At 46.3% G+C, this 26,708-nt stretch overlaps 1 protein-coding gene across 1 annotated transcript in view; it reads left to right on the forward strand.

Annotated features, from left to right (window-relative positions):
- Positions 1-26,708, forward strand: part of col6a4a (collagen, type VI, alpha 4a) — a 108,701-nt gene that overhangs the window by 33,746 nt on the left and 48,247 nt on the right. The window contains exons 3-10 of the mRNA XM_075466383.1: positions 4,325-4,429; positions 9,976-10,584; positions 11,523-12,110; positions 15,790-16,359; positions 17,669-18,289; positions 18,381-18,941; positions 21,397-21,954; positions 25,005-25,583. Of these exons, the coding sequence (XP_075322498.1) occupies positions 4,354-4,429; positions 9,976-10,584; positions 11,523-12,110; positions 15,790-16,359; positions 17,669-18,289; positions 18,381-18,941; positions 21,397-21,954; positions 25,005-25,583 (4,162 nt within the window). The 5' untranslated portion in view covers positions 4,325-4,353. The remainder of the gene's footprint in view (positions 1-4,324; positions 4,430-9,975; positions 10,585-11,522; positions 12,111-15,789; positions 16,360-17,668; positions 18,290-18,380; positions 18,942-21,396; positions 21,955-25,004; positions 25,584-26,708) is intronic.

Genomic DNA, 26,708 nt, shown 5'->3' on the forward strand with positions numbered 1-26,708 from the left:
CCAGTCTCTCTGAAGTGGACCAGCCTGCTCTCTACTGACTACAGTCCTAGACTGTGAGCACCAAAACGGCTAGAGCGCAAGTGACCTCCTTTCCCATTGTGCTTACTCCCTTTGTCCTACGGGTCAGAAATGAGCCGCCCTACCAAAGTCCCAAAATAAAGCAACTTAATTGAATTTTAAATCCAAAATCTATTTTGCATGATGAAACCACCTGTTATTTATCTATTCAACTCAATTCAATACATTTTTTATCATGTATTTTTTGTTACACAATACAAAAATACAATCACCAGTTTTCAGGATTACACTTTTTTTTTTTTAACCACAAACCAACTGTCAGTCGGACCAACAGTTTTCTTGTTTTCTCAGTTTTCTTTTACATAATAAAGGTTTATTATTGCTATTATATAATTGTGAAGTAATTACTTCTGAATTAATTATATTGAAAGGAAAAAAAATAGTGAACTTTTTTCTGGTGTTAAAGGCGAGACGTCGGGCAAAAACAGGGATTTTTCATGCAGTGGTCAATTTTTAGATTTTGGGCCAGTCTACTCCTTCAATATGTGTTATTTGAAAACATAAATTAGAATGTTTATTTCATCACATTTTGTTTAATCGCGGCAGTACGTTTCGCCCAAATTTACCAAAATAAATTCCCCTATTTAAATTTTTAAATGCTGTTTTCTCAAAATCAGTTTTTCGTATTTTTCCAGTATCAATATCTCAGCCTATGGAGCACCTACTAACACCAAACTTTCCAGTTATACACTTAGCAGTATTCTGAAGATATTTACAGAAGGATTTGTTAATAAATCATTCCTGGCTTGATTTATGTGACATTATAATAAAAAAAATATGGCAAAAATTGATGTTTTGTAGGCTATGGGCAGTATATTTTGATTTCCTAGGAAATGAAAGCAGATATCCTGAAATCCCTCTGTAATTTTCTTTTCATTTTGTGTGTAAACAAAATGAAAAAAGAATTTTGCACCTGGCTTTATCATATGTTCAGATCTATCTTCCGGAAATATATGCAAATGTGCGCATATTTAATGAGATAATTCCTCATTTGCATAATTAAACATACAAATTTCTAAAACTTGTAATACATTTTTTTTCATACTTGTATAAGTAATCAACTGAGGAAGTTTCATGGTGATATCTATTATTTTAAAATATTACCCTGTTCACCTGTAGTGGAGTGGAGTTTTTTTTTTGTTTGTTTGTTTTTTACCACAAACCAGCTGTCAGTGGGACCAACAGTTTTCTTGTTTTCTCAGTTTTCTTTTACATAATAAAGGTTTATTATTGCTATTATATAAATGTGAAGTAATTACTTCTGAATTAATTATGTTTAAAGGGAAAAAAACAGTGAACTTTTTTCTGCTGTTTAAATGTTTTTATAATTCACGGGTCAAAAATGACCCATAAGACATTGGGTCTCATGCAAGAACCGTTCTTACGCACAGATTTGTTTTTAAGACGTCCGTACGAGTGATTTAAGAGAACCAATTTTTTTTGTATTTTACGTTTTCTTTCAGGTAACAACAGAATTTACAGTGATCCAGACCTGTCGTAGGAGTTTCCTAAAATAGTCCGCTGTTATTCAAATCAAGTTTGCTCGACTAATGGATTGTATATTTAATTACTTTGAAGAAAACATAAATAAATATACATTATACCCCATAATTATGCTGACATTATTATGTTTGAATTAAATTGTGCACTAATTGAAGGTTCATTTGAATCTGTAACGGGAAGCTCAGCGGCTGACTTGCTACTTTTGGATGCCTTAGCGTGTCAGGCTCTTGGAAGAGAGCGTGTGGAGACAGACGAATGGCTGACATCGCGATTAAGATCACAAAGGACTGTGCTGCTGCAAATATGCAGCTTACTGGAGCCACGACTCCAGAGAAAAACACGCCGATCAAACCCAATTCCACCACACGCCCAGGTCCTCACCACCCTTGGATTTTTGGCCACTGGAAGCTTTCAGAGGGAGATTGGAGACAGATCGGGGGTGTCCCAGTCCTCTGTGAGTCGTGCGCTCCCCTTGGTCATCAAAGCTCTCATCAGTTTATCCCCCATGGTGCATCAGATTCCCATACACCGCTGTCCAACAAGTACAAATTAAGAGGGACTTTCATCCCGTGGCTGGACTGCCAATCATAATTGGAGCACGAGACACATAGACGCGGGCGGCTGTAGCTCAGGAGGAAGAGCAGTCACCCACCAATCGGAAGGTCGGTGGTTCGACTCCGGCTTCCATGGGCTACATGTCGAAGTGTCCTTGGGCCAGACACTGAACCCCACGTTGCCTACCGATAAATCCGTCGGTGAATGAATGTTTGTGTGAATGATTATAAAGCACGTAGTGTGTATAGATGTGGACGTGCTGTATGAGTGTGTGCGATTGGGTGAATGTGGCATGTAGTGTTAGAAGCGCTTTGAGTGGTCAGCTAGACTAGAAAAGCGCTATACAAGTACAGTCCATTTACCATATACGCATGAAAGCAGCCGTGCTGTTGTGGAGCGCACTGAGCTGAAGGCCAGGTGGGGGTGTCTCCATACCTCCATGAACGAAGGTCTCCACCTGAACCAGCCCAGGCAGACCAGAAGGTGCCAGAAGACCCCCCTCATGGACCCCCCATCAAAGAGCCATCATGATGAGGCAACAACTGATTGCACGGCTTTAGTTGCAGTCATCGAGCGCCTGCCCATGGCGAGACGTTTTTTTTAAGCCATTTTCATATCAAACCATTTATTTTTTTTATTTCGGTGACATGGTATTAACAGCACTCGTAATTGCTTCCCATTTCTTCGCTTTAGCAGGTGCCGTAATTCCACTGCTGACACTGATAAAAATGACAGATTTTCCTTTCTGGATCTCTGGAAGCAGAACTTCAGTCTCAGAGCCACTAAAGTTGTTCTTTTTGGATCTCTGGAAGCAGAACTTCAGTCTCAGAGCCACTAAAGTTGTTCTTTCTGGATCTCTGAAAGCAGAACTTCAGTCTCAGAGCCACTAAAGTTGTTCTTTCTGGATCTCTGAAAGCAGAACTTCAGTCTCAGAGCCACTAAAGTTGTTCTTTCTGGATCTCTGGAAGCAGAACTTCAGTCTCAGAGCCCCTAAAGTTGTTCTTTCTGGATCTCTGAAAGCAGAACTTCAGTCTCAGAGCCCCTAAAGTTGTTCTTTTTGGATCTCTGAAAGCAGAACTTCAGTCTCAGAGCCACTAAAGTTGTTCTTTCTGGATCTCTGGAAGCAGAACTTCAGTCTCAGAGCCCCTAAAGTTGTTCTTTCTGGATCTCTGAAAGCAGAACTTCAGTCTCAGAGCCCCTAAAGTTGTTCTTTTTGGATCTCTGGAAGCAGAACTTCAGTCTCAGAGCCACTAAAGTTGTTCTTTCTGGATCTCTGAAAGCAGAACTTCAGTCTCAGAGCCACTAAAGTTGTTCTTTCTGGATCTCTGAAAGCAGAACTTCAGTCTCAGAGCCACTAAAGTTGTTCTTTCTGGATCTCTGGAAGCAGAACTTCAGTCTCAGAGCCACTAAAGTTGTTCTTTCTGGATCTCTGGAAGCAGAACTTCAGTCTCAGAGCCACTAAAGTTGTTCTTTCTGGATCTCTGGAAGCAGAACTTCAGTCTCAGAGCCTCTAAAGTTGTTCTTTCTGGATCTCTGGAAGCAGAACTTCAGTCTCAGAGCCACTAAAGTTGTTCTTTCTGGATCTCTGGAAGCAGAACTTCAGTCTCAGAGCCCCTAAAGTTGTTCTTTTTGCGCCTTGATGCCATTCTCATGACTCAACACTTCCTGGCACAGGAGCGAGGAAGCACAGCCTTATATGGTATCATTTAGGGCGTGGAGTGTGCAGATCTACTATCCTCGTGCACGTGCATTTAGATACGCACAGGTGTGATTCATCATTTACGCAGGTCGTTTACACACTTTTTCCCAAGTTAAGAGCGCTTGTTGAATCTGACGTGGCGTGTTCATACCAGACCTTCTTACGAAAAAATTAAGAGAAATTTAGAATTGAAAATACGAAAATGTTCTCGCATGAGGCCCAATCTTTGTACCCTAGTGGTGTACAGCCCACATGGAAATATAAACAAAAATAAAGTGTGACTTTTTCTAATGATGGGGTCCCTTTAGGAAAAGTCATAACATTTCAAGTTGGAAAAAGATAGTTTAAGGTGTTTTTTCTACAGCTAAACATGGTGGTGGCTCACTTTTGACCTGCAAGACAACAGAAAGGGTTAAAATTGTTCGCTGTGACTGAGCTGCCTCCAGATGCTGTCCCTCCTCTGCATTTAAATTCATCTTTGTGTTGCAGGAAGAGAGAAACCTGAGAGCCGTTCCAGCATGGAGGGCACGCAGGGGGCTCTGCTCTGTCTCATCGTGGCCATGAGTTTCCACGGTAACCTGGCTCAGAAGGAAGGTGGGTAGGATTCTGCAGTTTGGTTTCCTGCATACCGGCACAGAAAGGCATCACATCAGCCCGTTTAGTCACCCACACGTGCACGCACACACACACACAAACTTGTTTTTTCTGCCTTTGTGGTGATTTACCGCTGACATGTTAGCCCCCCTAACCCAAATTAAACCTTAACCCCCGACCGAACTTCACCCTAATTCAAACCCTGACCGTAAATCCACCTTCTGGCCCTCAAAAATCCCCCCAAACGTTTAGTCCCACAGTTTGGGCCCCATAAAACCTGTTGGTTTATAGATAGATATATCTATCTATCTTTATAGAGATATATCTATCTATCTTTATTTATTTATTTATATATATATATATATATATATATATATATATATATATATATATATAGATGCATCTATAAAGTGTTCTTTCTTTTTGTTTCATCGATGCAAAAAGCTAACCTCCACCTGTTCACCTCCACCTGTTCCATCTGTTCACCTCCACCTGCTCCACCTGTTCATCTGTTCACCTCCACCTGTTCCATCTGTTCACCTCCACCTGCTCCACCTGTTCATCTGTTCACCTCCACCTGTTCCGCCTCTTCACCTCCACCTGTTCCACATGTTAACCTACATCTGTTCACCTCCACCTGCTCCACCTGTTCCACCTGTTCACCTCCACCTGTTCCACCTGTTCACCTCCACCTGCTCCACCCGATCCACCTGTTCACCTCCACCTGTTCCATCTGTTCACCTCCACCTGTTCCACCTGTTCACCTCCACCTGCTCCACCCGATCCACCTGTTCACCTCCACCTGTTCACCTCCACCTGCTCCGCCTGTTCCACCTGTTCACCTCCACCTGTTCATCTGTTCACCTCCACCTGCTCCGCCTGTTCACCTGTTCACCTCCACCTGTTCCACCCGATCCACCTGTTCACCACCACCTACTCCATCTGCTCCACCTGTTCACCTCCACCTTTTCACCCCCACCCGCTCACCTCCACCTTTTCACCTCCATGTGTTCACCTCCATCTCTTCACCTCCATCTGTTCCACCTGTTGACCTCCACCTGTTCATCTCCACCTGTTGACCTCCATATGCTCACCTCCACTTGCTCCACCTGTTCACCTCCACCTGTTGACATCCACCTGTTCCACCTGTTCACTGTTCACATCCATCTGTTCACCTCCACCTTTTCACTTCCACCTGTTCCACCTCCATCTGTTCACCTCCACCTGTTCACCTCCATCTGTTCACCTCCATATTTTCACCTCCACCTGTTCCACCTGTTCACCTCCACCTGTTCACCTCCATCTTTTCACCTCCACCTGTTCCATCTGTTCACCTCCACCTGTTCACCTCCACCTGTTCACCTCCGCCTGTTCACCTCCATCTGTTCATTTCCACCTGTTCTATCTGTTCACCTCCATCTGTTCCATCCATTCACCTCCACCTGTTCCACCTCCACCTGTTCACTTGTTCCACCTGATCACCTCCATCTGTTCAACTCCACCTGTTCCATCTGTTCACCTCCATCTGTCCACCTCCACCTGTTCACCTCCATCTGTTCACCTTCACCTGTTCCATCTGTTCACCTCCATCTGTTCACCTCCACCTGTTCACCTCCACCTGTTCCATCTGTTCACCTCCACCTGTTCCATCTGTTCACCTCCATCTGTTCCATCTGTTCACCTCCATCTGTTCACCTCCACCTGTTCACCTCCATTTGTTCCACCTGTTCACCTCCATCTGTTCCATCTGTTCCATATGTTCACCTCCACCTGTTCACCTTCATCTGTTCACCTTCACCTTTTCAACTCCACCTGTTCACCTCCATCTGTTCACCTCCATCTGTTCACCTCCACCTGTTCACCTCCATCTGTTCACCTCCATCTGTTCACCTCCATTTGTTCCACCTGTTCACCTCCATCTGTTCCATCTGTTCACCTCCATCTGTTCCATATGTTCACCTACACCTCTTCACCTCCATCTGTTCACCTTCACCTTTTCAACTGTTCACTGTTCACCTCCATCTGTTCCACCTGTTCACCTCCACCTGTTCACCTCCACCTGTTCCATCTGTTCACTTCCACTTGTTCACCTCCACCTGTTCAACCTGTTCACCTCAACCAGTTCCATCTGTCCACCTCCACCTGTTCCACCTGTTCACCTCAACCAGTTCCATCTGTCCACCTCCACCTGTTCCATCTGTTCACCTCCACCTGTGACTGACACACCTCCACTTGTTCCACCTGTTGACCTCCATCTGTTCACCTCCACCTGTGACTGACACACCTCCACTTGTTCCACCTGTTGACCTCCACTTGTTCCATCTGTTCACCTCCACCTTTGACTGACACACCTCCACTTGTTCCACCTGTTGACCTCCACCTGTTCCATCTGTTCACCTCCACCTGTGACTGACCCACCTCCACTTGTTCCACCTGTTCACCTCCGCCTGTTCCATCTGTTCACCTCCACCTGTGGCTGACACACCTCCACTTGTTCCACCTGTTCACCTCCGCCTGCTCCACCTGTTCACATCCACCTGTCGATGATACTCCACCTGTTCACCTCCACCTGTGGCTGACACACCTCTACCTGTTCCACCTGTTCACCTCCACCTGTTCCATCTGTTCACCTCCACCTGTCCCACCTCTTCCATCTGTTCACCTCCACCTGTTCCATCTGTTCACCTCCACTTGTGGATGACACTCCTCCACCTGTTCTCCTCCACTTGTGGATGACACTCCTCCACCTGTTCTCCTCCACCTGTGGCTGGCACTCCTCCACTTGTTCCACCTGTTCACCTCCACCCGTGGCTGACATTCCTCCACCTCTTCCACCTTTTCACCTCCATCTGTTGACCTCCACCTGTTCACCTCCACCTGCTCCACCTGTTCACCTCCACCTGTTCCACCTGTTGACCTCCACCTGTTCACCTCCACCTGTTCCATCTGTTCACCTGCATCTGTTCCACCTTTTCACTTCCACCTGTTCCACCTCCATCTGTTCCCCTCCACCTTTTCACCTCCATCTGTTCACCTCCACATGTTCCATCTGTTCATTGTTCCATCTGTTCACCTCCACCTGTTCCACCTTTTCACCTCCATCGGTTCCATCTGTTCACCTCCACCTGTTCACCTCCATCTTTTCACCTCCACCTATTCCACCTGTTCTATCTGTTCACCTCCACCTGTTCACTTGTTCCACTTGATCACCTTCACCTGTTCACCTCCACCTGTTCCATCTGTTCACCTGCATCTGTTCCACCTTTTCACTTCCACCTGTTCCACCTCAATCTGTTCACCTCCACCTGTTCCCCTCCACCTTTTCACCTCCATCTGTTCACCTCCACATGTTCCATCTGTTCATTGTTCCATCTGTTCATTGTTCCATCTGTTCACCTCCACCTGTTCCACCTTTTCACCTCCATCGGTTCCATCTGTTCACCTCCACCTGTTCACCTCCACCTGTTCACCTCCATCTTTTCACCTCCACCTATTCCACCTGTTATCTCTGTTCACCTCCACCTGTTCACTTGTTCCACTTGATCACCTCCACCTGTTCACTTGTTCCACCTGATCACCTTCATCTGTTCACCTCCATCTGTCCACCTCCACCTGTTCACCTCCATCTGTTCACCTCCATCTGCCCACCTCCACCTGTTCACCTCCATCTGTTCACCTCCACTTGCTCCATCTGTTCACCTCCATCTGTTCCATCTGTTCACCTCCATCTGTTCACCTCCACCTGTTCCACATGTTCAACTCCGCCTGCTCCACCTGTTCACCTCCACCTGTCGATGATACTCCTCCACCTGTTACACCTGTTCACCTCCACCTGTGGCTGACACACCTCCACCTGTTCCACCTGTTCACGTCCACCTATTCCACCTGTTCACCTCCACCTGTGGCTGACACTCCTCCAACTGTGGCTGACACTCCTCCACCTGTTCCACCTTTTCACCTCCACTTGTTCCACCTGTTCATCTGTTCACCTCCACCTGTTCCACCTGTTCACCTCCACTTGTTCCATCTGTTCACCTCTACCTGTTCCACCTGTTCACCTCCACCTGTTCACCTCCACCTGTTCCACATGTTCAACTCCGCCTGCTCCACCTGTTCACCTCCACCTGTCGATGATACTCCTCCACCTGTTACACCTGTTCACCTCCACCTGTGGCTGACACACCTCCACCTGTTCCACCTGTTCACGTCCACCTATTCCACCTGTTCACCTCCACCTGTGGCTGACACTCCTCCAACTGTGGCTGACACTCCTCCACCTGTTCCACCTTTTCACCTCCACTTGTTCCACCTGTTCATCTGTTCACCTCCACCTGTTCCACCTGTTCACCTCCACTTGTTCCATCTGTTCACCTCTACCTGTTCCACCTGTTCACCTCCACCTGTTCACCTCCACTTGTGGATGACACTCCTCCACCTGTTCTCCTCCACCTGTGGCTGGCACTCCTCCACTTGTTCCACCTGTTCACCTCCACCTGTGGCTGACACTCCTCCACCTGTTCCACCTTTTCACTTCCATCTGTTCACATCCACCTGTTCCATTTGTTCACCTCCACCTGTTCACCTCCACCTGTTCCATCTGTTCACCTCTACCTGTTCCACCTGTTCACCTCCACCTGTTCACCTCCACTTGTGGATGACACTCCTCCGCCTGTTCTCCTCCACCTGTGGCTGGCCCTCCTCCACCTGTTCCACCTGTTCACCTCCACCTGTGGCTCACACTCCTCCACCTGTTCCACCTTTTCACCTCCATCTGTTCACCTCCACCTGTTCCCCCTTCCATCTGTTCACCTCCACCTGTTTCATCTGTTCACCTCTACCTGTTCCACCTGTTCACCTCCACCTGTTCCATCTGTTCACCTCCACCTGTTCCATCTGTTCACCTCCACCTGCTCCATCTGTTCACCTTCACTTGTGGTTGACACTCCTCCATCTGTTCCACCTGCTCCACCTGTTCCACCTGTTCACCTCCACCTGTTCCACCTGTTCACTTCGACCTGTGACTGACACTCCTCCACCTGTTCTCCTCCACCTGTTCCACCTGTTTACCTCCACCTGTTCCATCCGCTCACCTCCACCTGTTCATCTCCACCAATTCCACCTGTTCACCTCCACCTGTGGATGACACTCCTCCACCTGTTCCACCTGTTCACCTCCACCTGTTCCAGCTGTTCACCTCCACCTGTTCACCTCCACCAATTCCACCTGTTCACCTCCACCTGCTCCACCTGTTCACCTCCACCTGTGGATGACACTCTTCCACCTGGTCCACCTGTTCACCTCCACCTGTGGCTGACACTCCTCCACCTGTTCACCTCCACCTGTGGATGACACTCCTCCACCTGCTCCACCTGTGGACGACACTCCTCCACCTGTTCCACTTGTTCACCTCCACCTGTTCACCTCCACCTGTTCCAGCTGTTCACCTCCGCCTGTTCCACCTGTTCACCTCCACCTGTTCCCCTCCACCTGTGACTGACACTCCTCCACCTGTTCACCTCCATCTGTTCACCTCCACCTGTTCGCAGTCTGCAGGCAGGAGGCCGTGGCCGACATCGTGTTCCTGGTGGACGGCTCGTGGAGCATCGGCAACCAGAACTTCGAGCAGATCCGACGGTTTCTGTCCACGCTGGTCAGCAGCTTCGACGTGAGTCCGGATCACGTGCGCATCGGCCTGGTTCAGTACAGCAACGCTCCACGCACCGAGTTCCTGCTCAACACCCACCAGAAGAAAGCGGACGTCCTCCGGTACATCGGGACGTTACCCTACAGGGGCGGTGGAACCAGAACGGGCCAAGCCCTGGACTTCATGCTGAGTCATCACTTTGTGGAGGCGGCCGGGAGCCGCGCCGGCCACAAGGTGGCGCAGATCGCCGTGGTGATCACCGACGGCAAGTCTCAGGACGAAGTGAAGCCCAACGCCGAGAAGCTGAAGAAGAAGGGCATCGTGGTGTACGCCATCGGGATCAAAGAGGCGGACGTGGGCGAGCTGAAGGAGATGGCCAGCGAGCCGCAGAGTCAGTACGTGTACAGCGTGTCGGACTTCGCCGCCCTGCAGGGGATTTCTGACAGCGTCGTCCAGACTCTGTGCACGACTGTGGAGGAAGCCAAGCGACAACTCCTCCAGCTGCGTCCAGGTAAAGCGTGGCGGGTAACACACGTCAGGTGGTCCGATTGCGTCAGTGCTGATATAAGGAAGGAAGGATGGAAGCATCAACAGCTCGAATCAGAGTAAATTCAATGACGTCTGGTATGATGAAAAATTCCCGATCCGGTCCTCATTTACTTCTGTTTCTACGGGAAAACAGGAACTAGGTGTAACGAGTTATTGGACATGGATTTAAACCCAGAATCTGAGAACAGTACAGTTCTATTTCAGAAAAACGAGTCCCATCATCTTCTGGCTTATTTAACCCTTTGTGCGGTCTTAACATTGTGTTTACTCCACTTTGTCATACGGGTCAACAATGACCCGCCCTACCTAAAGCCCCAAAATAAAGCAACTTAATTGAATTTTAAATCCAAAATCTATTTTGTATGATGAAACCAGCTGTTATTTATCTATTCAACTCAATTCAGTACATTTTTTATCATGTAGTTTTTGTTAGACAATACAAAAAGACAATCACCAACTGTCAGTTGGACCAACAGTTTTCTTGTTTCTCAGTTTTCTTTTACATAATAAAGGTTTATTATTGCTATCATACTATCAAATGTGAAGTAATTACTTCTGAATTAATTATATTGAAAGGGAAAAAAAACAGTGAACTTTTTTCTGCTGTTTAAATGTTTTTATAATTCAATCTAAGACAATCTTTGTACCCTAGTGGTGTACAGCCCACATGGAAACATAAACAAAAATAAAGTGTGACTTTTTCTAATGTTGGGGCCCCTTTAGGAAAAGTCATAACATTTCAAGTTGGAAATAGATAGTTTAAGGTATTTTTCTAAAGGTAAACGTGGTAGTGGCTCACTTTTGACCCGCAGGACAACAGGAGGGTTAAACCCTCGGTTGGTACCTACTCCTCAGGTTGTTGATCCCGTTGCTGACCACCTTCTCCTCCTCCCTCTGCAGAATGTGCTCGAGCCAACAAGGCCGACATCGTCTTCCTGGTCGACAGCTCCTCCAGCATCGGCATCCCTAACTTTGGGGAAATAAGGAAGTTTCTCCGAAGCGTCATCTCAGGCCTGAACATCGGCTCCGACAGAGTCCGGGTCGGCTTGGCTCAGTACAGCGACGAGCCCCACCAGGAGTTCCTGCTGAAGGACTACCTGGATGCTCCGTCCCTTCTGGCCCAAGTGGACAGATTGCGGTACCGAACGGGAAACACGTACACGGGCAAAGCCGTCGACTTCCTGCGCCAGCAGTACTTCACGCAGGCCGCGGGGAGCCGAGCCAGCCAGCGGGTGCCGCAAATCGCCATGATCATCACGGATGGCGAATCCAACGATGATGTGTTGGGGCCGGCCCAGGAGCTGCGGGATCAGGGCATCATCGTGTTCGGCATCGCGGTGGGACAGGCCAGCCTGAAGCAGCTCAAGTCCATCGTCACGCAGCCCTCAGAGTTCTTCCTGACGGCCATCAATAACTACCAGGCTCTGCAGAACCTGGCGGACAATCTGCTCGGAACCGTCTGCTCCTCCATGGAGGACCAGAGGCAAGGTGAGGCCCAGAGTTTGGGGTAAGACTGACCAGAGTTAGTCAGGGTAGGACGTCACTGACCAGAGTTAGTCAGGGTAGGACTGACCAGAGTTAGTCAGGGTAGGACGTCACTGACCAGAGTTAGTCAGGGTAGGACTGACCAGAGTTAGTCAGGGTAGGACTGACCAGAGTTAGTCAGGGTAGGACTGACCAGAGTTAGTCAGGGTAGGACTGAGCAGAGTTAGTCAGGGTAGGACTGAGCAGAGTTAGTCAGGGTAGGACTGACCAGAGTTAGTCAGGGTAGGACTGACCAGAGCTAGTCTGGATAGGACTGACCAGAGTTGGTCAGGGTAGGACTGACCAGAGTTAGTCAGGGTAAGACTGACCAGAGTTAGTCAGGGTAAGACTGACCAGAGTTAGTCAGGGTAAGACTGACCAGAGTTAGTCAGGGTAGGACTGGCCAGAGTTAGTCAGGGTAGGACGTCACTGACCAGAGTTAGTCAGGGTAGGACTGACCAGAGTTAGTCAGGGTAGGACTGAGCAGAGTTAGTCAGGGTAAGACTGACCAGAGTTAGTCAGGGTAGGACTGACCAGAGTTAGTCAGGGTAGGACTGACCAGAGCTAGTCTGGATAGGACTGACCAGAGTTAGTCAGGGTAGGACTGACCAGAGTTAGTCAGGGTAAGACTGACCAGAGTTAGTCAGGGTAGGACTGACCAGAGCTAGTCAGGGTAGGACTGACCAGAGTTAGTCAGGGTAGGACTGACCAGAGTTAGTCAGGGTAAGACTGACCAGAGTTAGTCAGGGTAAGACTGACCAGAGTTAGTCAGGGTAGGACTGACCAGAGTTAGTCAGGGTAGGACTGACCAGAGCTAGTCTGGATAGGACTGACCAGAGTTAGTCAGGGTAGGACTGACCAGAGTTAGTCAGGGTAAGACTGACCAGAGTTAGTCAGGGTAAGACTGACCAGAGTTAGTCAGGGTAAGACTGACCAGAGTTAGTCAGGGTAGGACTGACCAGAGTTAGTCAGGGTAGGACTGACCAGAGCTAGTCTGGATAGGACTGACCAGAGTTAGTCAGGGTAGGACTGACCAGAGCTAGTCTGGATAGGACTGACCAGAGCTAGTCAGGGTAGGACTGACCAGAGTTAGTCAGGGTAGGACTGACCAGAGTTAGTCAGGGTAGGACTGACCAGAGTTAGTCAGGGTAGGACGTCACTGACCAGAGTTAGTCAGGATAGGACTGACCAGAGTTAGTCTGGGTAGGACTGAGCAGAGTTAGTCAGGGTAGGACGTCACTGACCAGAGTTAGTCAGGATAGGACTGACCAGAGTTAGTCTGGGTAGGACTGAGCAGAGCTAGTCTGGATAGGACTGACCAGAGTTAGTCAGGGTAGGACTGACCAGAGTTAGTCAGGGTAGGACGTCACTGACCAGAGTTAGTCAGGATAGGACTGACCAGAGTTAGTCTGGGTAGGACTGAGCAGAGCTAGTCTGGATAGGACTGACCAGAGTTAGTCAGGGTAGGACTGACCAGAGTTAGTCAGGGTAGGACGTCACTGACCAGAGTTAGTCAGGATAGGACTGACCAGAGTTAGTCAGGGGTTAGTCAGGGTAAGACTGACCAGAGTTAGTCAGGGTAGGACTGACCAGAGTTAGTCAGGGTAGGACTGACCAGAGTTAGTCAGGGTAGGACGTCACTGACCAGAGTTAGTCAGGATAGGACTGACCAGAGTTAGTCTGGGTAGGACTGACCAGAGTTAGTCAGGATAGGACTGACCAGAGTTAGTCAGGGTAGGACTGACCAGAGTTAGTCAGGGTAGGACTGACCAGAGTTAGTCAGGGTAGGACGTCACTGACCAGAGTTAGTCAGGATAGGACTGACCAGAGTTAGTCTGGGTAGGACTGAGCAGAGTTAGTCAGGGTAGGACGTCACTGACCAGAGTTAGTCAGGATAGGACTGACCAGAGTTAGTCTGGGTAGGACTGAGCAGAGCTAGTCTGGATAGGACTGACCAGAGTTAGTCAGGGTAGGACTGACCAGAGTTAGTCAGGGTAGGACGTCACTGACCAGAGTTAGTCAGGATAGGACTGACCAGAGTTAGTCTGGGTAGGACTGAGCAGAGCTAGTCTGGATAGGACTGACCAGAGTTAGTCAGGGTAGGACTGACCAGAGTTAGTCAGGGTAGGACGTCACTGACCAGAGTTAGTCAGGATAGGACTGACCAGAGTTAGTCAGGGGTTAGTCAGGGTAAGACTGACCAGAGTTAGTCAGGGTAGGACTGACCAGAGCTAGTCAGGGTAGGACTGACCAGAGTTAGTCAGGGTAAGACTGACCAGAGTTAGTCAGGGTACCAGTCAGAGGTTTGGATATTCATGCTCGAAATAATCTGCTAGTGTGTCCAAACATTCAACTGGTCCTGTATCATGTATAAGAAAAAAACAGAAAGGTGAATGAATGAAATAACTTCTAGGTTTTACTCTGCTGCACAGACGCAGCTCAGCCCTCAGATATAAGAAGCTGGTTATAAGTGTGGAGGAGATATTAAAGGGACAGTTATCCTCTTTAAAGGGACAGTTCGCCTCTTCTGACATGAAGCTGTGTAACATCCCATATCAGCAACATCATTTATGAACATCTTCTTACCCCCTGCTGCGTCCTGTGAGCCGAGTTGGCTGGGGTTTAAAAAATAAAGCGTTTTGCTTCTCAAAACAATATGCGTTCAAAAGAGTAATACATTTGCATCACAAAATCGTTCTCCAGGAAAAAGTCAGACCTCACAATCTCTTGGCCCTATTTCCTCTTCCTTAGTATCACTGCCTGCTGCCGCCTGCCGACAGCCGCGCCTGTTACGCTGTTTGCTGCTCGGTCTGCACGGTCTGCACAGCAGGCAGGGATATGAAGGAAGAGAAAATAGGGCCAATGTCAAAAATAGCTTCATGTCAAAAGAGGCGAACTATCCCTTTAAGGTCTTCGGTCAGAATTAGTCGTTCCAGTTTAATTCCTCGGGAAATGTCTGAGGAATGAGGAAAAACTGTAAAACACACGAACATCTGGGACAGACTGAGACGTTACAAACTGCAGTGACAGAGTTAACGTCCTCATTTCTTATCTCGAAGAATTTGATGTATTTTGGTGGAAATTCATAAAAACTCAAACGCCCCGACCTCACTGTCTCGTATGAGCAGATTTGATTAAATCGTTGTAAATTACGTTCCCCGTGACAGTGAAAGTCTGTCATCTGAAAGCTGCTGAACGCCAAAAGAATCAATCAAAGTGGGATTAGTCTGATGTCAGACTCTAAAAAACTGACACTGTTCAGTGTTTTAAACGTTGCTGAGATCTTTCAGTGATGGATGTAAGAGGCTCTGGTTCCAGGGGTGTTTGAGGTCGGCCAGCAGAGAGATGGTGTTGGTACAAACTGCGTTAAACTGCCTATTAGACCAGTTTAGTGTCGGATCATTAAGATCCATCCACATGTTCCTATCTAGATATTTTCAGTTGGTTAACTCTATCCCTGTCTGATACCAGCTTTATCCATTCCATGGTCGCTGGGGGGATGTGCCGGTTTTTACCATCTGTTAAAATCTATATTACTCTCGTTAAAAGCTGCAGAAAGGTGTCTTCTGAAGATGAAGAAAGAAGAATGAATTATAATGATTATGAACAGCAGAACTCACTCTTGTCTTTTTGTGTCTCTCAGCGTTGGCAGAAAAGTTTGCAGACATTTTCTTCCTTGTGGACAGCAGCATCTCAACAACAGATATCCAACAAGTCAGGAATATCCTCGTGAGACTGGTCAATCAGCTCGACTTCAGAGCTTCCGCTTACCGTCTCGGCTTAGCCCAGTACGGTCGAGATGTCAAAGTGGAATTCTTTCTGAACACTCACCAAACCAAAGATGACACCCAGGCAGCCGTGAGGCGTTTCCGCATTCGCCGACCTTCGCCCAGTGACCCAAGCAACCTGGGCGCCGCATTGCGATACGCCAGCACAGACTTCTTCACCACAGAGAAGGGAAGCCGAGCAGACCAAGGCTACCAACAGTTCCTGGTTCTTCTGAGCGGAAAAGACTCGGATGATCCCGTGTTTATGGAGTCACGTCTGATCAAATCAAAGGGTGTAACTGTGGTTGGAATGAGCCTTGGTGCATCGATGGAAGAACTAGATGTGGTGGCCACTCCACCATTTTCATACAGCGACACCGCCAATGCAGTACAGGTACTGAAGTCTGTTTTTGAGGGAAAAGAAAATGACACCCTGCTGACACAAGGTAAAAACAGCTTTTAAGTATTTAAACGAGTATGAAAAAAATGTTTTTTTTGTGTTGATTTAATTTGATTTTGATTGCTAATTACCACTGAAGTTTACTGTCCACTGCAGTTTACTATCCACTGCAGGTTACTGTCCACTGCAGTTTACTATCCACTGCAGTTTACTGTCCACTGCAGTTTACTGTCCACTGCAGGTTACTGTCCACTGCAGTTTACTCTCCACTGCAGTTTACTATCAACTGCAGGTTACTGTCAACTGCAGGTTACTGTCAACTGCAGTTTACTGTCCACTGCAGTTTACTGTCCACTGCAGGTTACTGTCCACTGCAGTTTACTGTCCATTGCATGTTACTGTCCACTGCAGGTTACTGTCCACTGCAGTTTACTGTCCACTGCAGGTTACTGTCCACTGCAGGTTACTGTCCACTGCAGTTTACTGTCCACTGCAGGTTACTGTCCACTGCAGTTTACTGTCCACTGCAGTTTACTATCCACTGCAGGTTACTGTCAACTGCAGTTTACTGTCCACTGCAGGTTTCTGTCCACTGCAGTTTACTGTTCACTGCAGTTTACTGTCCACTGCAGTTTACTATCCACTGCAGGTTACTGTCAACTGCAGTTTACTATTCACTGCAGTTTACTTTCCACTGCAGGTTACCCGCCACTGCAGTTTACTGTCCACTGCAGGTTTCTGTCCACTGCAGTTTACTGTCCACTGCAGTTTACTATCCACTGCAGGTTACTGTCAACTGCAGTTTACTATTCACTGCAGTTTACTTTCCACTGCAGGTTACCCGCCACTGCAGGTTACTGTCCACTGCAGGTTACTGTCCACTGCAGATTGCTGTTCACTGCAGTTTACTATCCACTGCAGTTTACTGTCCACTGCAGGTTACTGTCCACTGCAGTTTACTGTCCACTGCAGTTTACTGTCCATTGCATGTTACTGTCCACTGCAGTTTACTTTCTACTGCAGTTTACTGTCCACTGCATTTTACTGTCCACTGCATGTTACTGTCCACTGCAGGTTACTGTCCACTGCAGGTTACTGTCCACTGCAGTTTACTGTCCACTACAGTTTACTATCCACTGCAGGTTACTGTCCACTGCAGTTTACTGTCCACTGCATGTTACTGTCCACTGCAGGTTACTGTCCACTGCAGGTTACTGTCCACTGCAGGTTACTGTCCACTGCATGTTACTGACCACTGCAGGTTACTGTCCACTGTAGGTTACTGTCCACTGTCCATTCATCTGTTGCCATGCAAATATTCACGAACACTATTTTTATTTTGACTTCTTTTACAGATTGCATAGCTGCCAAAATAGCAGACATTGTCTTCATTGTTGATGAGTCTGGAAGCATCGGAGTCTCCAACTTCCAGTTGGTTCGCACCTTCCTGCAGTCAATTGTCAGCGGCCTGGAGATCAGTTTGACCAGAGTCAGAGTGGGCATCGTTATTTACAGCAGCAAACCCAAAATGATGGCCTACCTCAACACATTCACGAATAAGGACAATCTGCTAAATTTCATCAAAATCCTGCCTTACCGTGGAGGAGGTACAAACACAGGAGCTGCTCTAAAGTACGCCCGGGAGAGAGTTTTTATCAAGGAGAAGGGAAGCAGGAAAGATAAGGGTGTCCAGCAAGTGGCTGTGGTGATCACAGATGGAGAATCTCAGGACGATGTGAGGCAAGCGGCAGCTGATCTTCGACGTGCTGGAGTCACAATTTACTCTGTGGGAGTCCAAAATGCCAAAAAGACGGAGCTGGAACAGATGGCCTCTTATCCTGCCAAAAAGCACGTGTTTTTTGTGGACAGCTTTGCTCTGCTGAAGACACTGGAGCTGAGCCTGAAGAAAGTCCTCTGCACCAACATCGTTACCCAGGCGGTCACAAAAAGCGGCCGAGCAGCTGTCCTCAAACAAAGTATGATCCAGTGTTTTATAAACGTTTACAAATCTAAATTACGTTTTCAGTTGCTGCAAGTTGTAACTTTTTGTTTCTATTTTCTTTGCAGCCTGCGAACAAACAGAGGAAGCAGATATCTTCTTCCTCATTGATCAATCGGGAAGTATTTTGTCCAATGAGTTCGAAGACGTAAAGATTTTCACTAAAGACTTTATCAATGCCTTCCGCATCGGGCAACAGAATGTCCGCATGGGGATCGTAAAGTACGCATTAGATCCAACGTTAGAGTTTGATCTGACAACCTATAAAGATGCAAAGTCGATGAAGGAAGCTGTGGACAAAATGCAACGTGTCGGAGATACGACCTATACAGGGAAAGCGCTGGAATCCATGATTTCACACTTTGATAGGGCAAATATCTCTCGTGGCCACAAAGTCCCGAAGTACCTGGTGGTCGTCACCGATGGGAAGGCAAACGACGATGTGAAGGTTCCTGCAGAGAAGGTGAGGAAGCAGGGGGTCACCGTCTACGCCATCGGGGTGAGAGACGCCACTGACGATGAGCTGTTAAAAATTTCCGGTGACCCTAAGAAGAAGTACTTTATCAAGAACTTCGACGGCTTAAAGACTATCAAGGATGAGATCATCATCGACATCTGCCGTAACGACTGTGAGTAGAAATAAGGGTATATTCTGTGTGGGGCAGTTAAGGGCAGCACTGACACCTCTGCACTGATTCTTTAGGGTTGATTTGTTGCCCACCTGGGAGCCTCGGCCTTTGCTTGTCAACATTTCACATGAACTACCTTAAAGTATCAGAAGGGAGGAGGGAGATAATCTCCTGGGTACAAATGTTTTTCACCTCAGATTTTATTTGGACTTCCTTCACTCTGCTACTACTTTATAATGTGTTAAGAATGCTTTATTACAGCAATGTTTGCATTCTTCTTATGTCGTAATTGTCAGGACCAGACAGAGGAGGACCACAAATGCGTCACGTTTTAAACAGTTTATTGGAGTTTCAGGGGAAAGGGAGTTGGGGCCGACTCTGGTATCGAACCCGGGTTGCTGGCTTGGCAGCCTGGTGTGCTATCCACTGTGCTTTGGTCCAGGTGCCTGTGTGTGTGTTTCCCCCAGTGGTTGAGCGGCGTCTCGTTTAGGTGGTGGTAGGTCCGAGCTCACTCGCCACGGGGCTGGGAGTCCTGGGGGGGAACACACACACAACAGAAAAGGTGACCAAAGCGGCAGTAACAGTCAAGGGTAATCCAGAATCGTGGTAGGTAGGCGGAAGGCAGGTCAACAGTACCAGGGCAGGAGATCAGGGAGGGTGTCAGGCAGAAGGCAGGTCGGGTTTCCAAGGACTGGAGAACAGGCAGGGTCACAGAGCAGGTCCGGGTGGGTTAACTGGAGTCCGAGTACTTTTGCCAGGGAACAGGTATCAGGAGCGTGTTCGCAGACGGTCTGGCAGGGTGGAACTGAAAACCAGAGCTTTATATACAGGGGTTAACGGCAGATTGAATGGAGGTGTAGCAATTAAGCAGAGCAGAGTGAGAGTAATTGAAAGAACAAGTGCTTGTTACCAGGAGCCAGGGGAGAGACCATGACAGTAATACAGGCTAGTTGGAGGGCAGCCATGTGATGATGAGATGAGATGAGATGAGATTTTATTGTCATTACACATATAGCATTACGAAAAGTAAGTTCCAGTACACCCATCCAGACAGACAACATAAAAAACAAACAAGGGAGACGGGTGACCGTGGCCATGCAGCTCAGTGAAAAGCGCTGCCAGATAGGAGAAAAGGTACCACATCAGGTGAGAGGAGGAGAAAAATCATATTTCACACTTTACCCTTACCAGGATACAGTTTGAGATTGCAAAAAAAAAAACTCAGCACAAAAAAGAAAAAGCAACACATACACACACAATCACGCATTGGGACCGGTGAGGAGGTGTGGGAAGTCCATGAAGCACTGTCTCAGAGGCCATTGTCCTTGATAATGCGATGGAAAGTTTATCAGCCAGCCTAAACAGTTTCCACAGGAGTCCTCAGGAAGGGGAGGCAGAGCGTCTTATTTACATAGCAGCCAGGAGAAGTTGCAGCTGGCAGTCAAGGCCAGCACAGGGGAGCCAGATTGAGATAACAAAAATTGTTTGGGTCAGCCAGACTCTTAATTGAAGTCTTTGCCGGTGCGTCTCAATGGCGAGTCCAAACAGCCAAATTGTGGAATGTACAGCCAAATTCCAGGACCTTTCCGCCCGGTTCGAGCGATCAGCTTTCTCCCAGATTTATTCCATTTCTCTTCTGAGTCCAGGAACCTCAGCCGGCCTGCGAACCTGTGTAAGGGTCGCATGTAGCTTCCGATTCTGCTCACGTAGCAACTCAGTCTGAGTGTTGATTGCTCTGCCGACCCCCTCGAACGCTGCCCACGTTTTCTTCATTTCTTGATATGCCAGGTATCCTCCAACTCCAAACAGCAGGAAACCAAGTATCATAAATCCAAATGTGTATAAATCTTCAACATCCTCGACTGACAACATCGACAAACACACAATCCTCCACTTCCCCAGGAGTCCATAGAGTATCCAGCGAAGAATGTACCGCCAGGGCATAAGGGTTCTCCTTCTCCCAGTTTTGCATTAGAAAAAATTTGATCAATTGCGTTAAGAGACCAGCTGACCACATCCATAATTATTGAATTCGTACGATATGTAAAGAGTCTCCAAAAGACAAAACTCAGACACGCTGAAGCAGGGCGAAAAAGGGAGGGCGGGGAGACAGAGAGAATGCGTCCTCCTTCACAGAGAGCAGGAACAGTTTGATGATACCCAAAGGTAACCTGAACCTGGTTCTGTTTCATGGGTTTGAGTGGACCCGTTTAGCTGAGGTCGTGTCAGAACACATCTCTGATGTATTTTCCTGGTTTAAACGCTTTCTGTAGCAGCTTCTTTACCTCAACTGTAATCCCTGATCTTACAAACATGTAACCCTTGATAACTCGGGGAAGCCGGGAGTCAAACCGAGCTTGATAGGCAGTTCCTCCTGAGCTACCGCTAGGCTCTGACGGTACGAACACGGGGAGTAAACATGAATGCTAACGTCTCCTTGCTCCTCTGTCCACAGCTTGCAAAGATGTACCGGGCGACCTCATTTTCCTGATCGAGAGTTCTGGGTCAATAGCTTCACAAGACTACAGCAAAATGAAAAACTTCATGAAATCCGTCATCAATAAGATCTTTATTGGGCAGAATGGCGTGCACGTTGGTGTGATGCAGTTCAGCAACGACCAGCAGCTGGAGTTCCAGCTCAACGTTTACTACAGCAAACAGGAACTGCAGAGAGCCATCGACAACATGCAGCAGATGGCCGGAGGCACGCTCACAGGGGAAGCCATCAGACAGGTGACTCAATACTTTGATTCAACCAGCGGAGGGCGTCCAAATCTGCGGCAGAAGTTGGTGTTGATAACTGACGGTAAGGCCCAAGATGAAGTCCGCCGGCCGGCTGAAGCTCTGAGGAAAAAGAATGTGCTGGTGTATGCCATTGGAATGATGAACGCCGACAACGCCCAGCTGAAGGACATCACCGGGTCGTCAGACAGGGTCTACTCTGAGAGGGACTTTGATGCTCTGAAGGACCTGGAGAGTAAGATGGTTCTAGAACTGTGTGATCCAAGCAGAGGTGAGGCGAGACTCGTATAGCGGCTTTTATCCTTAACCCTTGTGCGGTCTTAACATTGTGTTTACTCCACTTTGTCCTACGGCTCAGAAATGACCCACCCTACCAAAGCCCCAAAATAGAGCAACTTAAAGGCAGGGTAGGGGATCTTTTTCTAGAACATTTTTTTACATATTGCTTGAAATACTCTTCACACCCCCATTGCAACCAAATAATTAAAAGTTTTGACACAAATATGAAAAGTTTTAGTGGCCTCTAGAACGTACAATCTAGGAAAAACACTATCCAATCATACTGAACGGACCGTTAACAATGATTGGATACTGATGCCGTCTATCAAACTGCAATCTGCTCCTCCCTCCCCCTCCTCCCCCCCTTGCGCGTACCCTGCTCCGTGAACGAATCACACGTCCAGAAGCTTGGCAGGAAGCTAACAAGGAAGCTAACCTAGCATTATTAAACATATAGTTAGCATAAACTAAATACTAAATACTAAATACGGCAACGATCGATGCTTGCTGTCAGAACAGCGCTCGTGCACCTTCGTGCTCGTGCGCGTTCATGTACTCTAGAGGCGTGCCTTCGGGGGGAAAGTGAAGAAAAGGGTTGGGACTTTTTACCGGTGTATTTTCAAAATACAGCTTCGCTGGACTCAAAATCCAGGATCTCCTACCCTACCTTTAATTGAATTTTAAATCCAAAATCTATTTTGTATGATGAAACCACCTGTTATTTATCTATTCAACTCAATTCAATACATTTTTTATCATGTATTTTTTGTCACACAATACAAAAAGACAATCAGCAGTTTTCAGGATTACACTTTTTTTTTTTTTTTTCAGTTCAGCTGGAGCCCATTCATGTTGTACTTGATCATTTTAAGCAGGCGGTCACTTTAAGGACATACGCTTTATGTTGTGTTGAAGAGCACACGACCCGGTGAAGCATTAAGGCGAGTCACGGCAGGAAAATTTTTAGATTTTGGGCCAGTCTGCTCCTTCAGTATGTGTTATTTCAACCTGCTATAAAAAAAAAAAAAACGTTGAAAACATAAATTTAAATGTTCATTTCATCACATTTTGTGTAATTGCGGCAGTATGTTTCGCCCAAATTTACCAAAATAAATTCCCCTATTTAAATCTTTAAATGCCGTTTTCTCAAAATCATTTTTTTGTATTTTTCCCCAGTATCAATATCTCAGCCTATGGAGCACCTACTAACACCAAACGTTCCAGTTATACACTCAGCAGTATTCTGAAGATATTTACAGAAGGATTTGTTGATAAATCATCCCTGGCCTGATTTATGTGACATTATAATTAAGAAAATGTTTTTTAGGCTATTTTGATTTCCTAGGAAATGAAAGCAGATATCCTGAAATCCCTCTTGTAATTTCCTTTACATTTTGTGCACCTGGCTTTATCATATGTTCAGATCTATCTTCCTGAAATATATGCAAATGTGCGCATATTTAATGAGATGATACCTAATTTGCATAATTAAACATACACATTTCTAAAACTTGTAATGCATTTTTTTCATACTTGTATAAGTAATCAACTGAGGAAGTTTCATGGTGATATCTATTATTTTAAAATATTACCCTATTCACCTGTAGTGTCCCGCCTTAATCCTTAAAACTTTGGCTCAGTCCCAGTTCCTCTGCATGGACCTCTTTATTCTTGTGAGTAGAATCGGTGCATCTTTTCTTTTGGACATCAGAAAGTAGGACGCATATTATCCTGAGCCCCCTCGATGCAGGCCTAAATTACCCTCACCTTTAAATCCTTATAAAAAAGTAGGGCTGGGCGAGTTAACTCGTTAATTATTTAGTGCCGAAAAATATTTTATCGCGGATTAATGCAGTTTTTATTATTGTAAAAGTCTGTTGAATGCATCACATTCACAAAGTTACAGCAAGCATGGAGGAATAAAATAAAGATAAACTAGCAGCTAACATCACCGCTACAGGTGTGAAGCTAGCGGAGCTAACCGGCGCTACTTCCTGTTTTACTTGTTTCAACATAAAAGCACGTATTTCAAAATAAATTTAAATAAAACTCCTGCATTTCGAGCCAAGTTGAATTGTCTTCTCAGCGTAGTAGTTCCAGTCTAAAATATCACTTAAAGGCAAAACACACAACTGATAGCAGCAAGTCATTCAAGGAAACAGACAGTGGAGCGAGGCTTCTACATAAAAACTACAGAAAGATGCTGATGTTAAAAGTGTGTTTGCACAACAAATGTTATGGCACTTTCATTCATATGGCAGCACATTTAAAATAAAGCTAAATGCTAAAAGCTATACACTACTTTTGGATTCATTTTTGGATTTAGCCTACAAATGCGATTAACTGTGATTAATCAGGGAAATCATGTGATTAATTAGAAATTAGAAACTGAGCTTTTGTAGGATGAAGCACGTCTGAACATGCCTGTTTTGAACCAGTCTGACATAACCTGGTTCACTCATGCAGAACAGAAGAAGAGTGACATGGTGGTGATAGCCTCGGTAACCCTTGGTACATCACCGCCTTGTGACATTTTTTAAAATTTTTTTAGTAAAATATTTATTAGTGTTTTAGTTGGTACAAAGACAAATACAGTATCACAGACCACATGTTTACATTCTGAAGATGAAAAGAAAAAGTCAGTTGGAACCGGGGCGGCCACATGAAAAACCAAGTGTATGCATGTCCAAAAAAAAAAAAAAAAACCATACATCATTAAATACACCTCTCAGGTACCAGTAACAATATATTCAACACATATTTAACATTTTGTTAGGCTTATTTTCCAATCTTATAACTATTTATTGTGATATATGACCAGAAATGATCCCACACTGATACTATAGTTTTGTCCCTATTTTTAAGCTTGTTGAGCATGCATTCTTGTGACATATTTTTGAATAATAAACTTTTCTTCTGCAAATCTTCAAAAATACCATTGACACAACCCAGTGGTGCCAAAGATTAGATTCATTCTGAGGATGTAAATACCTTCTGATTGTTCTCCCCTTTAACTTCTTTTCTCCGTTTGCTTCCCACCAGACTGTAAGAAGATAGAAAGAGCCGATATTATATTCCTGGTGGACGGCTCCACGAGCATAACCCCAGCCAATTTTACTCTCATGCAGAAGTTCATGCAGCATGTGGTGAACTACACGAGCGTCGGCAAAGACCTGACTCGCTTTGGTGTCATTCTCTTCTCGACAAATGCCAAATCCAGCTTCACTCTGCAGGATTACAACACCAAGCGGCGGGTTTTAAAAGCAATATCTGACTTGAAGCCCCCAAAAGGAGACACCTACATTGACAAGGCTTTGGAGTACACTTTAGAGTACTTCGGTCCTCAGCATGGAGGTCGGGGGGAGCAGAACCTGCCTCAGATTCTCATGGTGATCACAGATGGAGAGGCTACTAATCCTTACAATCTGGAAAAACCATCTCTGGCACTGAGAGACCAAGGAATCACTGTCATCAGTATCGGAGTGGAAGGAGCCAAAGTTGACCAGCTGGAGATCATTGCTGGCTATGACAAATCCAAAGTTTTCTACGTGGCTGACTTTGACGCCCTTCAAACTATTTACAAGAACATCACTGAGACCATCTGCAATGAAACCAAGCCGGGTAAGAAGATGCGTTGCTGCACATCTGTACACAGTATTATGCTTCTGACCTCACAAGAACATGTGGAAAGAAGACAAATGTAAACATTACTCACAGTAGATTTTACAAATGGAAAGTGGAGAAAGAATTTTAAGGTAAACCCAGAAATAATGTTTTTACAAAGTTATTGTGTTGACTGCAGAGCATCCAGGTGACGGTAGAATTATGAATGAAAATTATCCTAAGATAAGTTCTAAAATCCATATGTAGCCAAATTTTAAATATGCACATATGATATAAGAGCTATTAGAGCTGGTGAGAAGTCTGGTAGCAGGATTCTGAATAATTAAAGCCATAAAAGATTATTTCTAGGTTTTTGGGAGACACAAAGGATCGGATGTTTGAAATGCAACATAGCTGAGTGAAATGGTTTTCATAAAACTGAGGGTGGTGGTGGGAAACAAGTATTACAGCTCCTAATCAACCCTAGCCCTAACCAACCCTAACCAACCTTAACCCTAACCAAGCCTAGCCCTAACTAACCCTAACCAACCCTAATCCTAACTAAGCCTAACCCTAACTAACCCTAACCAACCCTAACTAACCCTAACCAATCCTAGCCCTAACCAACCCTAGCCCTAACTAACCCTAACCCTAACTAACCCTAACCAACCCTAACTAACCCTAACCAATCCTAGCCCTAACCAACCCTAGCCCTAACCAACCCTAGCCTAACCCTAACCAACCCTAGCCCTAACTAACCCTAGCCCTAACCAACCCTAACCAACCTTAACCCTAACCAAGCCTAGCCCTAACTAACCCTAACCAACCCTAATCCTAACTAAGCCTAACCCTAACTAACCCTAACCAACCCTAACTAACCCTAACCAACCCTAGCCCTAACCAACCCTAGCCCTAACTAACCCTAACTAACCCTAACCAACCCTAGCCCTAACTAACCCTAGCCCTAACCAACCCTAACCAACCTTAACCCTAACCAAGCCTAGCCCTAACTAACCCTAACCAACCCTAATCCTAACTAAGCCTAACCCTAACTAACCCTAACCAACCCTAACTAACCCTAACCAATCCTAGCCCTAACCAACCCTAGCCCTAACTAACCCTAACTAACCCTAACCAACCCTA

Source organism: Odontesthes bonariensis, chromosome 5 (genome assembly GCF_027942865.1).
Source record: "Odontesthes bonariensis isolate fOdoBon6 chromosome 5, fOdoBon6.hap1, whole genome shotgun sequence".
Classification (NCBI taxonomy): Eukaryota; Metazoa; Chordata; class Actinopteri; order Atheriniformes; family Atherinopsidae; genus Odontesthes; species Odontesthes bonariensis.